Source organism: Podarcis raffonei, chromosome 1 (genome assembly GCF_027172205.1).
Source record: "Podarcis raffonei isolate rPodRaf1 chromosome 1, rPodRaf1.pri, whole genome shotgun sequence".
NCBI lineage: Eukaryota > Metazoa > Chordata > Lepidosauria > Squamata > Lacertidae > Podarcis > Podarcis raffonei.
In genome coordinates, this window is record NC_070602.1 from 83,270,601 (window position 1) to 83,285,643 (window position 15,043).

The window sequence follows — 15,043 nt, forward strand, 5'->3', positions numbered from 1 at the left end:
CGTGCTGCGCCTATTAATCAGCTCCAAAGGAAATTGGGTGGAGCTTTTGCTCGGGAGGGAGGGCAGGAGGCATGCAGCCCGCCCCCCCTGTGCATTTTGGGCTGGGGGAGGGGCGGCGATGGCGCTCTGCTGGAGGGGCGCCGGAGATTATTGGGGGGCGGAGCCCCCCCAAACGAATTTTTGAGGGGGCTCGGGCCCCCTCAAGCCCCATGGAGTCGGCGCCTATGGTCCTCTCCCTTACAGCTCCCTCGATCCCTGCTCCTCCGCGATCTCCTTCAGCACCACCTGGTGGGAGAGGCTTGCAGCCGGCAGAAGCTTCCCCTGAAGCAAGCACTCATCTCCCGTTCTATGGAAGCAGACTCGCCTCTTTTTCATTCGGAGAATCGGCCGATTACAGTACTCTGGATCATCCGGATCACATCCCACTGGGCCCGCGGCTGCAACCCAAGAAACAATTTTGTGGAGTGAATGAACCATTTAGTATAACATATACATAACACTACCATCTCTCACTCCCCGAAGCAAAGCACCCCTTAGACACACCAAGCTGGAAAAGACACAAACAGTGGGTGGGTGTTCAGCTTTAGTTTCTCATTCCTAATCTGCTTTTATCAACAGGAAGACACAATTGAGTAGCTGAAAGCATGGTGGAACATCAGTAGCTCATATAAGACCATGTTTTTCTTGTCTATCCACTGAGCACTCCTATAAGCTCAGGAGCTGTGCCTTCTTGCACCTGTGTTGAAAATAAATCCCTAATTTCAGGCTGTGTAGACACACCAACATTTAAAGCCTATTCACACATACCAAGAATCCTGGGAACTTTAGTTTACCCATTGCAAATTTTGCTCAATATATTGTTGTGCATAGCATATAACTTTTGAGCAGAATAATAAAATACAAAGTTGATTGGAAAACAGAAGAATGCATAGCTTTGCAAACTGCTGTGCATAAACAACAGTTTAAATTGCCAAATATGTTTTGTCCGGTTCTTCATCAGTGGCAAATACTGATAAATTAATGTAGAGTACACAGTGAACTGGTTCACACATAACTTTAAACCATAGTTATGGTTCCTAAGACTGGAAGCAGACCTGAGTAACAGCTTTCAGAGATAAGGAAGCTTCTATTGGCTTCTTTCAAAATCAATGGCATTAAGAGAAGGATGAGTTCAGGAGTCACAACCGGGAAGTGTTAGCTGCACACATTAGCTGCACTCTATTGAAAATTTCCTCCAGGCTGCTAGGCTTGAAAAAAGTGTCCTATTGGTTGCAGTAGAATATGTAAGGATTTTAAGATCCTGTGCCAGGGTTTGGAACTGTGTTTCAAACCTGAGGGGATTGTGGGTCAAATTCTGGTTCATTTAAAAAGCTTGGACTTAGGGGTACAGCCTGGAGCAGGAGTTCGTTTCTACAGATAAATATAGTGACTGTTTCACAGAACAACAATTACAAACAGCATACAGGTGTCTTTTAATAGTATGTTTATTATTATTATTATTATTATTATTATTATTATTATTTACTGAATTTGTTAGTCACTTTGTCTTACACAGGTCAACCCAAAGCAACTTAAAAAGAAAAGAACAAGAGTGAGAACTAGTGCTTTAATGAAAAATTATACTGCATTTTTACCATTCTCCATTAATGATAAAACAAATTGCATTCAAAAATTGCAAAAAAAGAGAAAAAAGTCAGATAAATCCTCATGGGTTGGAAGCATTGTTTTTCTCTCCAATTGTTTTTCCCATTTAGTTTACTCTCTGTAGACCTTTCCTAATAAATATAAGAATTCTCTCATTATTTCCCTTTACCTCATTTTAAAATTTATCCCTCCAGAAATTGGAAGATCAATAAAGATATCTAGTTTAATTATGCTTCACATAGAAACTAGAACATAAGAGCCTGCTGGATCGGGTCAATCAAGTCCAGCATCCTGTTCTCATCATGGCCAACCAGATTATTTATATACATTTACCAAACAAAATATCTAAGATAATTCATTCTATGTCAATATGTAAGTACAAGTCCATCCACTTTATCCAAATATATTTCCTCACAAAATATCTAAGATAGAGAAACAATTCATGTCTGTAGGATCTAAGACCAAAAGGCAGCCCAACATTGCGATTTGCTGGTCATTTCGTAATTGTTGGGTGTAGCCCCAATATTCTTCAAACCTGGTACAAGTACAGGTTTTTTCCTGGCCTGCCCAAAGTTGATTTATTTAAAATTTGACATATTCTTAGAGTGTTAGTATCAGATTTGCTTTCCAATACTTTATGGAAACAATTCTAGCTGCCAATTCTAGCTGTATCTTTATCAGAGGGGAAACCAGATTACTTCAATCCCAGTCCCTACCAATACCCTCCCCAATGGGTCACTAAATGTAATTGACAACAGACTTATTTTAAAAAGCCCTGTAGTTTGGGCTTGTTACAGAATGATTAAACCAGTGACTGAACCCTCTTCTGAGTCCAACCTTCATGCCAACGCACAAGCATGCTAATAGTCAAGATCCGTTTTACAGATCATTTGAACAGCATGACAGGGACTGTCAGTAAATCGTATACTGATCAGGAGATCATTAACTGTTGTGAGCCTGAGTTTCCCCAATGCTGCACTAGAGTCATGGCTCCTCAATTCATTTCTTTCTTTCTTTTTGTATAAGTTTTATTAAATTTTCTGTTTTACATTTTAGAATATTCATTTAAACAACCTTAAAATATCAGTGACTACCCTTCTTGTCTTTCCATGGTTTACTTTGCATAACATAAATCCCTGCATATTTTATATAAACTAAACCATTCAGTATGCCATTATTACATCCATCAAAACTTATTTACACTGTTGAATTTATCTTAATGCTGCCCACGTTTTCAAATGTACACAATTTCCCCCCATATATTCAATAAACATTTTCCAATTATCTTTAAATGTATGTTCTTTTTGTTCTCTCATTCTATATGGTAGGTCCGCAAGCTGCGCATATTCCATCAGTTTAAGTTGCCATTCTTCTTTAGCTGGGACTTTGCTTGCTTTCCAAATCCTCCATTATTTCCTTCAACTCATCCTGGTGAAAGAAGCTGCAGCTAGCACTTCTCTCCCAATCTTTTGAAGCAAACCCACCTCGTTCTTATCCAGGAACACAGCCAATTCTTCTGCATCCGTGGGATCCAATCCCACAAGGCTACAATCGCAAGGAACGATTATGCTAATGGTTCACTCACTCTAGTATAAATTCCCCCTCCTAATCATAGCAGTCCCTAAAGTTACCAAGCTGGAAAGAGGACTCCAACTGCAAAGGTCCGTGTTGCTGTTTTGGACAGCAGGTGAGCGGTAATAGAGAGCTTCTTGCCTGTAGTTCACAAGAGAAGGTTTTTGTTTATCAGAATTGAGCTGGAAGGAAGGCGAGGGTTTCCTGTTACAGTTAGAAGCTCAGGGGGGGGGTTTGCCATGTGACACTGGGGTGTAGACATAGGGGTTAAATAAGTAATAATAAAAATAATTTTATTATTTGTACCTTGCCCATCTGACTGGGTTGACCCAGCCACTTCAATGACAAAAGACTTCTCAGTTTGGGGATTCTGGTGAGCAACAAAGAACTGATCTCTCTCCCAGGTGCTCATCACAGGCATTGTTTCTGCTGGTACCAGCCCATCGGCTTTCACCTCCCAAGCTATGTTGATCCTATCCTGTGCATCCAAGTTGCAGTTGCTGGAGACACTGCTGAAGAGAAACCTCCCTCAGACAGTTGCGGTAATCTTGAGCTTTGTAATCTGGTTTAAGAGCTAGGAATGGGGGCAGGTTCCTGTCAACATCTCTTGATATTTCCAAAACTCCACATTTTGAAGCTGAGAACATCATTATATGTTACATTTTTAGGTGCACGCCTTAAGTTTTTACGTTCAACAAGCAGGTGCTTGAAAATGTGTGTATCGTGTTGATATGCTCAGCAGAGAGGTAGGATTCGTGAGAAATATGTGTAATATGTGACATGGCCTTGTGGGCTCCTAGATTTTGTTAATCAGCTGGTAAACAGGAAGTCCTCAGTCAACGTAATACCATTCAAGGGCTAGTCACCAACAGTGGGGATTCATGCAGCAGATCAAAATCTGAATTAAGGGCCACACCACCAATTCTCTCCTCAAACATTTTTCTTAGGCTGCCTCGTTCAGCTGTAACATCAAGGGAAATTGACAGATTCTCCTGTCCCTTGTGCTCACTCAGATCAGGACACCCCACTCAAGGCAGGCAGCAGATACAAGCCTGACACACCACACCACTTTTTCTCTGCCAGACCCCACACATTTCTCCCAGGTTGCCTCCTTCAACTGCAGCACCAACTCTGACATCCTATGACTTTTGACAGGTCTATGGTGCAGTCATGAACATAAACCATGGAAACCCAGTGGGCCATGAGGTGATTGTGGATTCTTGGCCAGATTGCAAAGCGGTCCTGACACGTCCACGGACAGAGGTAGTAGTCTTTGGGGATTTTGTGGGAGGTGCTTTATGGGATGTCAGCAGGAAATGCTGCGTGTTCTGTGCTGGGACTTCCTCTAAGCCAGGCTCAAACTGAAAGGGGATGTTGGCTTTTGTTTAGGAGGCAGAGCCGCCTTTCACCTTAGTGGTGCATTGCACCAGGGCGCCGGCCTCTCAGGGCCGCCACAGCAAGTGGGGGAGCTGCGTGGTTTTGCCGGCGGCCTCCCCTTTCCCTGCACACCTGCCAGCTGTGCCCGCAGAGGCTTGGGATGGAAGCTGTGTCCCGCCAACAATATGGCTGGCGGGTACACAGCCTCTGTGGGGATTGCTCTCCCGCAGTAGCATGTGGGAGAGTTAGCCCCCCCCCCAAGGCTGGCAGTGCGCACTTGCCCCCCCCCACTACCCGTGGTAATTTGGGGGCACTGGGAGGATATTTGCACCCTGGCGTCGCATCTGCTAAAGACGACCCTGTTAGGAGGGCACATTTGGCATTAGAGCAGGTCAAACTTCACCCATCATTTCATCTCAACATCAGGAAAAGCTTTACCTGTTAAAGTGTCAGGAAGCATAGGAATTTTACCAGAATAAAGTTGGCAACCTGAGAAGAACTGGTTAGAGAAGGAGATGGCAGGGAGGCTAACCTAATGCGTTCCATCTCTCTCTCTTTTAGGCCGATACAGACAATACTGATTTGTATAAAAACATATATGCAGCCTTTTACTGGGATCTTGATGTGTACCGGAGACTGTTGCTGGACACAGATACTGTCAACTGGAAGCAAACCTTTTGTCTCTATGGTAGAAGGCAGTTCTTTCTAAGGGAAAAGTTATGAGATGAGAGAGTCCCCCCCCCCTTTAAAATGACATTACTGTAATTAATGTAAACTGTGGTGGCTGGTTCTCATTGGAACTGGTAGGGCAGAAGGCAGGGAGACCAACATAGGTGGATCCAGAACCCATAATAGGCAGCATTTGCCTTCTACAAGAGGCAGAACTGAGACTAAGGAGGAGGAATCTGATAGAAGTGCCCAACCCCAGATTGGATGAAAGTAAAAAGGTGGCAGAAGCTGGCTGTGGGCTCGATGAAGCAGGCCCCATTCACCCTGAAAGACCAGCCTCCACTGAATATAAATTGCAGGACCAGCACAGCCATCAGGCAGAGTGAGGCCCGAAGGTGGTACCCTCGCTTGCCCCAATAATAATAGTAATTATAATAATATGAATGCTTTTAAAATGTCGATATCAGGTGTCAAATTGGAAGATTCCTGATGCACTGAACAACTTCTTGCCCTATCCTCAAAAAACATACACACATATCCTTCTCTTCGTTGTTGAATATTTTACTATTCTACAGGGAACCAGAATGGGATCTATGACGTCTCTAAAGATGCTGCTGCCGCCAAGAAAATTCATCTGACTGCAACTCCCCACTTCACCTACCTGAATCCTAACCCAGATAAAATGCCTCAGCGCCAGTAAGTGTCCACCTTGCTCCTCCCTTTCTTCCTTTCTGCTTGAGGCACTGGTTAACCTGTGGTGCTTCCAGTTGGAGAAAATGGTCAAACCTTGCATTCACTCTTTCCAAGTCTGCCTTCTCCTGGCTGGCACAGCAAAGTTTCCAAAAAATGTTTTGTCTTTTAATAGCTATGTTGACACCATAAAGCAGCCCATGTGTGCAAAATGGTTTCCTGCTTGCGACTTACTCAGGTTGCTGGCCAGTGTTAACATGAGTTGGACTAGATGATCTGAGCCAAAAAGGTGGTTCCTGGGCTCTTCCAACATCTCTGTCTATATTGTTCTTGCCTGTCATTTGTTCCAGGCTAGATTCCAGCTTCACAATTTCCACCTTGAAAAGCTCCCATGTTGACATCCTAAATGAAACATGGCACTATGGGGGCAATGAACAAAGCCGACGGTTCCTGGACAACATAGTGAAATGCTTCCCCAATATCTGCATCCTGGACAGCAATGCTCATCCTATCAGCTGGGGCATGACAGATCCTCTTGGTGCACAAATACATGGCTACACCCTTCCATCCCACCGCCGAAGGGGCTACTTAGCTATAGTGTTGAGGGCACTGTCCATGAAAAGCCATGTGGCAGGGTGCCCTGTATATGGCCATGCTGCCTTGAATAATGTCCAAATGCAGAGGTTGCTGGAATATATGGGCTTCCAGAGATTATCTGAATTGTGTCATCTCTGCATACATTCTTCAGTTTAGTAAAGGGAGGAGGAGAGAGTCCCAAAGTATCTCCTCTCTTTGACTTCAGTAGCTCTCTGAATGAAAGAGAAACAAACCCATCACTACACCAATCCTGGAGTTTGCTGTCCCCCTCTTATACATATTGATTTTAAAAAATATTTCACATAAGGTACCTTAAGCCATATATCAAGAATGGTCAACCAGCCAAGCAATGGTCTAATGATATAATAGTGAAATATTAGTATTTCCAATACTTTTTTTGGGGGGGTGTTGGTTGGTTTGTGTGTTTGTGTTTTGTTTCTTCTTGCTTTTATTATGTATTTTGTGTTTTTATGTTGTGTTTTTATGTTGTGAGCAACCCTGAGATCTATGGATGAAGGGTGGGGTATACAAATTTAATAAATAATACATAAATAAATACCATTAGGCCAGCGGTGTCCAAAATTTTCAAAGAGGGCCAGATTTGATTAAGTGAAGAGCCATAAGGGCCAACCAAAGTTGTTGATGGTGGGGATGCAAGGTGGTAAGACAATTTTGGAATGAGATAAATGAGGAGATCCTCAGGAGCTCTATTTCAAAAAAAGCAGTCATACTTATTGAGTCTATTAACAAACAACATCCCCAAGGACAAAAGGAACATATTTTTGTATATAACTGCAGCCGCAAGAATACTTATGGCAAAATATAGGAAAACAGAAAAAGTACCACAACTGACAGAATGGCAAATTAAGATTTGTGAGTTTGCAGAGATGGCAAAAATGACTGCATCACTCAGGGGCTGCTCCAAACAAAAACGTTACACAGAATGGGAATGCATAGGGGAATACATGAAGAAATATGGTGTTAAAGCAGAACTCTTAATAGGCAATTGTTAAGCGTGTAAGGACAAAAGAAGTAATTATAATTTTACAGTTTTCATGTTATTCTATCTTATTAAAGCAACTGAGGGGGGGAGGAAATCTTATGACGGGAAGAAGAGGGGAGGAGGGGAGGGTTAGATTGAATTCAGGAAGTAAAATAATATATGGGACAGCAAAGGATATAATAGATTCTTATAGAATAGTAATATATGGTAACCAGAATAGAAATTTAAAAGGGGAAGTAAATTAATTTTTAGTATTTTTATTATTGTAATAGTTATTATTATTTCTTATTGGTAGGAGGCAATGTTAATTTAGGCTTCTTTGTTTTGCTGTCTATATAATTTTCTTAAGACAATAAAAAAAAGATATGCAAAGTTGTTGACCTTTTTTTTAGGATTGAAGTTGCTGAGCTTTTTTAACGGTGGACGTTGCTGAGCTTTTTTGAGGATTTTACCCCAGGAAATAAACTGCCACAGGGGCCGGATTAAACCGACCGGTGGGCCGGATTAGACCCCGAAGCAGACTTTGGATATGCCTGCATTAGGCCAACCAAAATATCACAATATATTGCGCATGTTTTTGAGTTCTCCCAAAAGTCACAGGTTGGCAATGGTGGCCAATCTTTTTTGGGACAATGTGCATATTTGCAAACCTGATAAAATGTCATTGACAACCGCTCACATTTGCACTGCAGCCACACACTCACTCTAAACCCTACCCACCCACAGTCCCACCAGCAATTACACTTGAAAAATGTTCAGTTTCCATTAATTGATTCTCATGAAAACTTACAGATTCTGGCTTCACACAATTAACTCAAGGCAGTGTCAATTTACTCTTGGCAGAAAGCCAAGATCTGCTTGACCTAGAAACTACTTACTCTGATTGGTTAACGACCAGCACTCAACTCTGTTATCTAGGAATGCTAGCACAGTTTGGGTTGGGTGTGTTAGGAGTAGAAGTGCTGTGTATGGTTAAGAGAGAGAGAGAAAGAAAGGATTTATTTTGCTTTGTTTTGTATGCAGAAACTCTGCTGGTTTTATTTTTCCTTTTAATAAATCCTGTAAATAGTTATTCTGAGTCTAGCTGACTAGTCATTTCCACCTCAACTAGCTTCTTCGCTGTGCAGGAAAACTCTGCTACGTTTGGGCTAAAGCCATTAGAGCTGTGCCTGACACTTCAAAGTTCCATGAAAAAAGGCATTTTCCGTTTTTTAAAAAAACATAATACCAGGGGCACACTTTGTGGAGAGCGCACCAGCGGAAGAGTTAACCTTTCATCTTCCTGCAATTTCCAGGAAGAACATCCCACAACAATTACATTGGAGCCAGTAGTATGCTTTGTTTCCAAATCTAGTTGTAACAGAAGAGGGGAGTTATAAGAATTTTAAGGACATACTGTATTTTTCGCTCTATAACACGCACCCGACCATAACACGCACGTAGTTTTTAGAGGAGTAAAACAAGAAAAAAAATATTCTAAACGAAACAGTAGATGTATGATTTTTGTGGTTCATGCTGTGGCCACAGACATGTGATCTGACAGTGAGTTTGGAGTAGCCCAGTGCAAAAATCCTGAGGATCCATGTGGATCCATGCTTTGTAACCACGTTTTTGCACCACTGCTGCCCCTGGCAACAGTGGGTGCGTGGTTTTTTTGGTGCAAGATGTAGCCATGGACATGCTATGTGATCTGATGGTGAATTTGGGGTGACCCAGTGCAAAAATCCTGAGGATCCATGTGGATCCGTGCTTTGTAACCACATTTTAAGTGGGGAGGGAAGGAAAAGCACTCAAGGGACAAGGAGCACGCGTGGGGTGTGTGGAGAAGGATGCTGCTAATAGTGCAGAAGAGGGGTATAAGGGGAGAAGGAACACACGTGGGGTGTGTGGAGAAGGATGCTGCTAATAGTGCAGAAGAGGGGTATAAGGGGAGAAGGAACACACGTGGGGTGTGTGGAGAAGGATGCTGCTAATAATGCAGAAGAGGGGTATAAGGGGAGAAGGCTCCTCTCCTCTCCCGCTTTGCTCCTTTAAAGAAGCAGGCTCTCTGTCCCTCTCTCCTCCCCACTCAGCGGTTCTTCTCCCGCTTTGCTGTTTCAAAGCAAGCCACGGAGGAGGGAAGGAAGGGGAACCATGGATCTTCTGCTCACGACTGCAGCAGATCCCCCCCGCCACCCGTAGGCATTCCCTCCATAACACGCACAGACATTTCCCCTTACTTTCTAGGAGGAAAAAAGTGACTGTTATGGTGCAAAAAATACGGTATATAAAAAAAAATTCTCTGCAAGGTCAAAGTGGGAAACCTCCCCATTGTCTCTTTCCTCAGAAATCCTGTCCTCACAAATCCTGTCTTAAGGGCACATTCAAGATATGAACAGGGTGTGAGCCTGTGACCTAGATTCAGGAATTAAGTAGTTATAATAACAAAAGAGTGGCCAAAACCCAGATAATGCAATCAGGTAACTTGCCAGACAGGAGATAAACAACACACTCAGATTTCTGTTGTAGACCGCCTTTTCTGTGATGTAGATATGATGTACCTGGGGGGTGGTCTTGGGCTACACCCCTTCTGTGATGTATGCATGATGTTTCTGGGCGTGGTCCTGGACTCCAGGGCGGGCCATTTAAAATGTCTATATAAGGGCTTGCGCACATGGCTTGGGTTCCTCCTCCTCTCTCCTGCGTGCTGGGGAGCACCCTGTTGCAACAGTTAATAAAGATCAGGCTTACTAGCTGCTTTACTTCTCAATATTCTCTGGTCTCTGTTATTTTCTCCTACCAATAGAGAACCAACAAAAGGACTCTATATGGGTTATTGGGTACCCCATAAGGGAAAAGGAGCAGGTTTTTTTGCTTATATCAAGGGGCAATTTTGAAAATCACACCTGGAGAGGGAAGAGTTAACCCTTTCTTCCTCACCTATGCCCCCATCACCTCTTCCCATACCAGGTCAGCTTAATCACCTACTATAGAAGGCTTTCTCATCTCTAAAAAGGAAGGACTGGTCATTACTCAGGTCTGCTTCCATCCTTTGTTGTTGTTTAGTCGTTTGGTCGTGTCCGACTCTTCGTGACCCCATGGACCAGAGCACGCCAGGCACTCCTGTCTTCCACTGCCTCCAATACTTTGGTCACCTCATAAGAAGAGAAGACTTCCTGGAAAAGACCCTGATGTTGGGAAAGATGGAGGGCACAAGGAGAAGGGGACGACAGAGGACGAGATGGTTGGACAGTGTTCTCGAAGCTTCCATCCTTAGGTGAACATTAAATCATAGTTGAGTTTTAACTGTGGTTTAAAGTTATGTATGAACCAGCTCACTGTGTACTCTGGATCGACTTACCAAAATTTGGCACCAAGACAGCAGATATATATATACCCCTGGTGTATAACTTGGAGTGCATTTTCTTGGATTCTTACTGAAACAGATTGAAAGGGAGCTTTTACCTCACTGGGGATGTTGGGCATCTTGACTTTTGCATGTTGTCAGAGCTCATCCCATTACCACATTGCAGTGAAATGAGAAAGGGACCCTGGTGAATGAATACCTAGCTGTCCTGCTCTGAACTTGAAACAAAGTAGATCTGTGTAGGGTTGAGAAGACTTGGCCAAGTGTAAGCAGGGGCATACCTAGGGATTGGTTAGGTTGGCCCCTGCTCCCAGGGGGGCGTCAATATCACGCCCCTCGACTTTGGCTTGGAGGGGTGGAGCGCCCAGCAGGGCGGCTTCAGAGTTGATGATACAGCTCCTTGCCAAGGGTGCATGGAAGCCTGGACATAAGTCATAGTATATGCCGAATCTCTCATGTTCTCTGGACTTGTGACCATCTGAGTCAAGCAAAAGCATTTTGCAGCCAAACTTCCTTCTCTGTTGAGACACTGGGAAAAAGGCCAAGGCACCAGCCTGTTAATGGCTTATTGCTTCAGGAATTTTTTAAAAAAATACTTAACTGGATAAATTGTCTCAGCAAGCATGGCATTCCATATAATGCCAGTGGCCCTGCGATAGGCTGCTACCTTCTTCTCAAAGGCAGACGTGTCCCTTCAGGTAAGCACTGCAGCTGTCATTGTGGACCTCTGAAGGGGACAACCTCATCCCCCTAAATAAGTGGGACCCAAATCTTCTTGCCTACCAATTCAGCTCTGCCTCAACGCTAGGAAAATGAGGAAATGGTTTAACTAGCTGCAAAGGGGAGTTGAGGACTGTCTGAATGAGGGGCAGCCACTGTCGATCTCCTCAGCCAGAATAGGAGTCAACTGTATATATCCCTGATCTACAGACATAATTAGTGAAGTAATTTGAGTACTAGAGATTTCATGAGAAATGACAAGTCATTCTGGTTGTGGATTGTCCAGTAGCACTGAGTGTAAGGGTCCGATGCATTTCTTTCTGCGTTTCGTCCCCTTCAAGTGCTTCCTTCCCACCCACGTTATCTTTCCTGGAACCTGACGTAGCCCGCAGCCCCTCTTTGGCCAGCCATGCAGATCCTGACCTGCCCCTCCAAGTTGAAGCTGCTTGAGACTGTGCTGCAACGGCACCTGCCCCAGGCTCTTCCGGTAATTCTCGCTCCTCTACTGCCGTCCCCTTTCCCCATCAATTTAACAAATGGCATTTCCTACCATTTTCTCATGGAGCAACATGGATTTTTGCTCTAGCTAACTCCCCTCCTTTCTTTGGCAGGCCAACGGAGCTGTGATGCACATCAACCGTAGAAATCCAGCTCAGCACGAAGTAGTGGTGGACTCTTGGCCAGAGTTTAAAGTTGTCCTTACCCGCCCACGTAAGGAGGTAAGAATTCTCCCATAACCCGTCACCTGAACCTGTGAGAAAAAGCCCAAGAGACGGTAGCTTCTGAGGCTGGAAAGCCATTGGAGACGCACTCCGTGGTGGTGCTGGGCCTGTTCCTGCCTCCTTTGCCTTTCTCTTGCTCCTGCTCTCCGTCGTTAATAAGACCCAACCAACCCCCGCTACCTGCGTCCTGTCAATAGCCAAATGACTGTGCCACGTTCTGCAGGTGGTGAAAGACAAGCAGGATTGCTACTCCAACTTTCATACTGCTTTCTACTGGGATGTAGACGCCTGGCGAACACTGTTGGAAAATGCAGAAGCCATTGACTGGGGAAAGGCCTTTCACCTTCAAGGTAAAGCTCCTCACGCTCTACTTATTCCATTCCTGGAATAGAAAGCTAGCTTCCTGGTAAGGTGATGAGACATTGAAAGGTACCAAGGAAGTGGCTCTGTGAGATGGAAAATGGGTGCGTAGTTAGAAAATGGGTGGGCAAAGGCTGAGTTGAGAGCAGAGAGAGTGATGTGAGCACATTAGCAAGCTGGGCGGAGAAAGAGAGAGAGAGAGAGAGCAGTGTTTGATTTCTGTTTGAATAGAAGGCTGTGACCATGGGGGAAGCAAGTCCCTCTTGGGGTGTTAATACTGCTCAGGTTGTGTATATGTGTAAATAAACCACATGCCACAGAGACACCACAGTCTCTGCTGTACCTCATTCCAAAGGAAACACCAACCCTGGGTAATCGCCTGGAACCCCTGGAATCTTGCACCGCTCAAAGACTGGGCTGGCACACAACACTATCATCATACAATAGCGAGAGAGGTGCAGACACAGAGCATTAGAAAATATAATTGCTCACCCCCAGGTTGACATCTCATTTTCATTGTGTGCAGGGCTCCAAGATGGCTTATATGAAGCTGCCAGAGAGATTGCAGAGTCCAGACGTGTCAATCTTAAGCCATACTTCTACCAGATATTCCTGCATCCTGACCCATCTGCCTACTGTCAGAGCCGGTTAGTGAGTGCATATTATTTGTGGACCAAAAATAACAACAGCAAATATGCAGTATTCATTGGACTGTTTTCTGTTCTGGAAAAGGGCTGACTAGGTGAACCCCAGCAATTTCTGCTTCTATTTTCATCAGAATTCTCAAACATTCCTCCTCATAATCAGTAAGCAGTGAATTGTAACCCAACCCAGAGGCACAGTCTTAGTTACTGATTCACTAGAGTCCTGGAGCCACTCTGTCTGCCTCAGCTTTACATGGCAACAACAGCAGCACTGTTCTGCAGACTACTCCATACACAATCCACACAGCTCTCTGACTGAGGCCCATAGAGAGGCTGGCTACTTTTACAGAGAGAATGAGTCTTCACCCAAGATGAGTGACGAGTCACAGTGACTTAGCAGTTTGCTGTTAACAGTTAGCAGGCTTAGGCTTGAATGATTGTGTAGGCCATGTAGGCCTTACTGCTTCTGCTCTCAAGAACCTTTCTCTCATGACATTCACTGCCTCTCTTTGTATTTCAGGTACAGAAGTGGCCTCTTCCACTTCGGCAGCCTAAACTCCTCTCATTCAGCTCTGCTCAATGAAAACTGGAGTGTTGGGCGCAATGATTGGAGCCTGCGCTATCTGGACAGCCTGATCCACAACTTCCCTAGTGCTTGCCTCCTGGACAAAGAAGACCAGCTGGTTTCCTGGTGCCTTAGTGATCCAGTGGGAAGTTTGGCGCATGGCTACACTCTCCCTCAGTACCGAGGTCAAGGCTGTGTGGCAGCTGTGACAAGGGCAACAGCTGTGAAGTTGCACGCATGTGGGTTCCCCCTGTTTGGTGGGGTTTTGGCAGACAACCAGCCTAGCAGACAGACATTGAAGCGTCAAGGATTCCACATCTTGCCCTTGAGAAAGTATGCGCTTTTCTTTACACCAAGCCTCCAGCCCACAAGATAGCACACTGCAACCTTTCACTCCCAGAACTGTGCACTTCAGGGTTAGTTAACATTTAGTAGCTTGCTCGGAACATATTTAAAATTAAATTGAAATACATAGCAAAGCAACTATTGCGGCTACTTTCCATACCCGATATGAATTCAGTTAAAGCTAGTCCTGATGGATATTCAGTTGGTCTAAAACACATTTTCCCTTCTGTCTCTTTTAAGTCAATCTTAAGTCTTTTTTAGACTCTTTGAGACAATCCCACTCATATTCTGTACCACAGAATGTCAGTCAGAGCCCAACACTTTGGACACAAATATATCTTGTTTGGATGCCATCGAGATCTAAGTATACCTACAGAGGCACCATTAGGCAGGGCTCGTCATATTTATCCGTCCCACAGAGGTGCCCAGTTTCACCAAACACATACTGAAGGCGGTGAGGACAGGTGCCCCACCTAGGCCCAAAGTCACCCCCCCCCCAAGCAGGCTCAAAGCTTCTCAAAGCTTTTCAAAATCATTTTCTCAGCAGCTAAAAGGTATTAGCTAAGCATCTGCTCATTTCTCTGCTGTAACAAAGTCACTTTATCTTACACAGGGCAACCCAAAGCAACTTACAAAGAAAAGAACAAGAGTGAGAACTGGTGCTTTAATGAAAAATTATACTGCATTTTTCCCCATTCTCCATTAGTGATAAAACAAATTGCATTCAAAAATTGCAAAAAAAGAAAAAAAGATTCAGATAAATCCTCATGGGTTGGAAGCATTGTTTTT

General features: G+C 44.1%; 1 protein-coding gene and 1 long non-coding RNA gene across 7 annotated transcripts in view; one reads left to right on the plus strand and one right to left on the minus strand.

Moving 5' to 3' along the window:
* Nucleotides 1-231: 231 nt before the first annotated feature.
* LOC128419256 (uncharacterized) overlaps nt 232-15,043 on the minus strand; it is a 46,394-nt gene continuing 31,582 nt past the window's right edge. Inside the window, exon 4 of the long non-coding RNA XR_008331821.1 lies at nt 232-425. This is a non-coding gene — a long non-coding RNA (uncharacterized LOC128419256). The remainder of the gene's footprint in view (nt 426-15,043) is intronic.
* On the plus strand, nt 3,239-14,331 carry LOC128419143 (glycine N-acyltransferase-like protein 3). 6 transcript variants are annotated; one of them, XM_053399548.1, is made up of 6 exons: nt 3,239-3,331; nt 3,621-3,758; nt 4,372-4,479; nt 5,155-5,281; nt 5,838-5,958; nt 6,303-8,115. In XM_053399548.1, exons 2-6 carry the CDS (start codon nt 3,681-3,683, stop codon nt 6,703-6,705), a joined length of 837 nt encoding a protein of 278 aa, XP_053255523.1. In that variant the 5' UTR covers nt 3,239-3,331; nt 3,621-3,680; the 3' UTR covers nt 6,706-8,115. The 6 variants fall into 6 exon arrangements, with proteins under 6 accessions (XP_053255523.1, XP_053255549.1, XP_053255533.1 ...); XM_053399558.1 differs by having other exon boundaries at nt 3,282-3,305; XM_053399540.1 differs by lacking the exons at nt 3,239-3,331; nt 3,621-3,758; nt 4,372-4,479; nt 5,155-5,281; nt 6,303-8,115 and adding exons at nt 11,960-12,105; nt 12,230-12,337; nt 12,564-12,690; nt 13,227-13,347; nt 13,865-14,331 and having other exon boundaries at nt 5,871-5,958.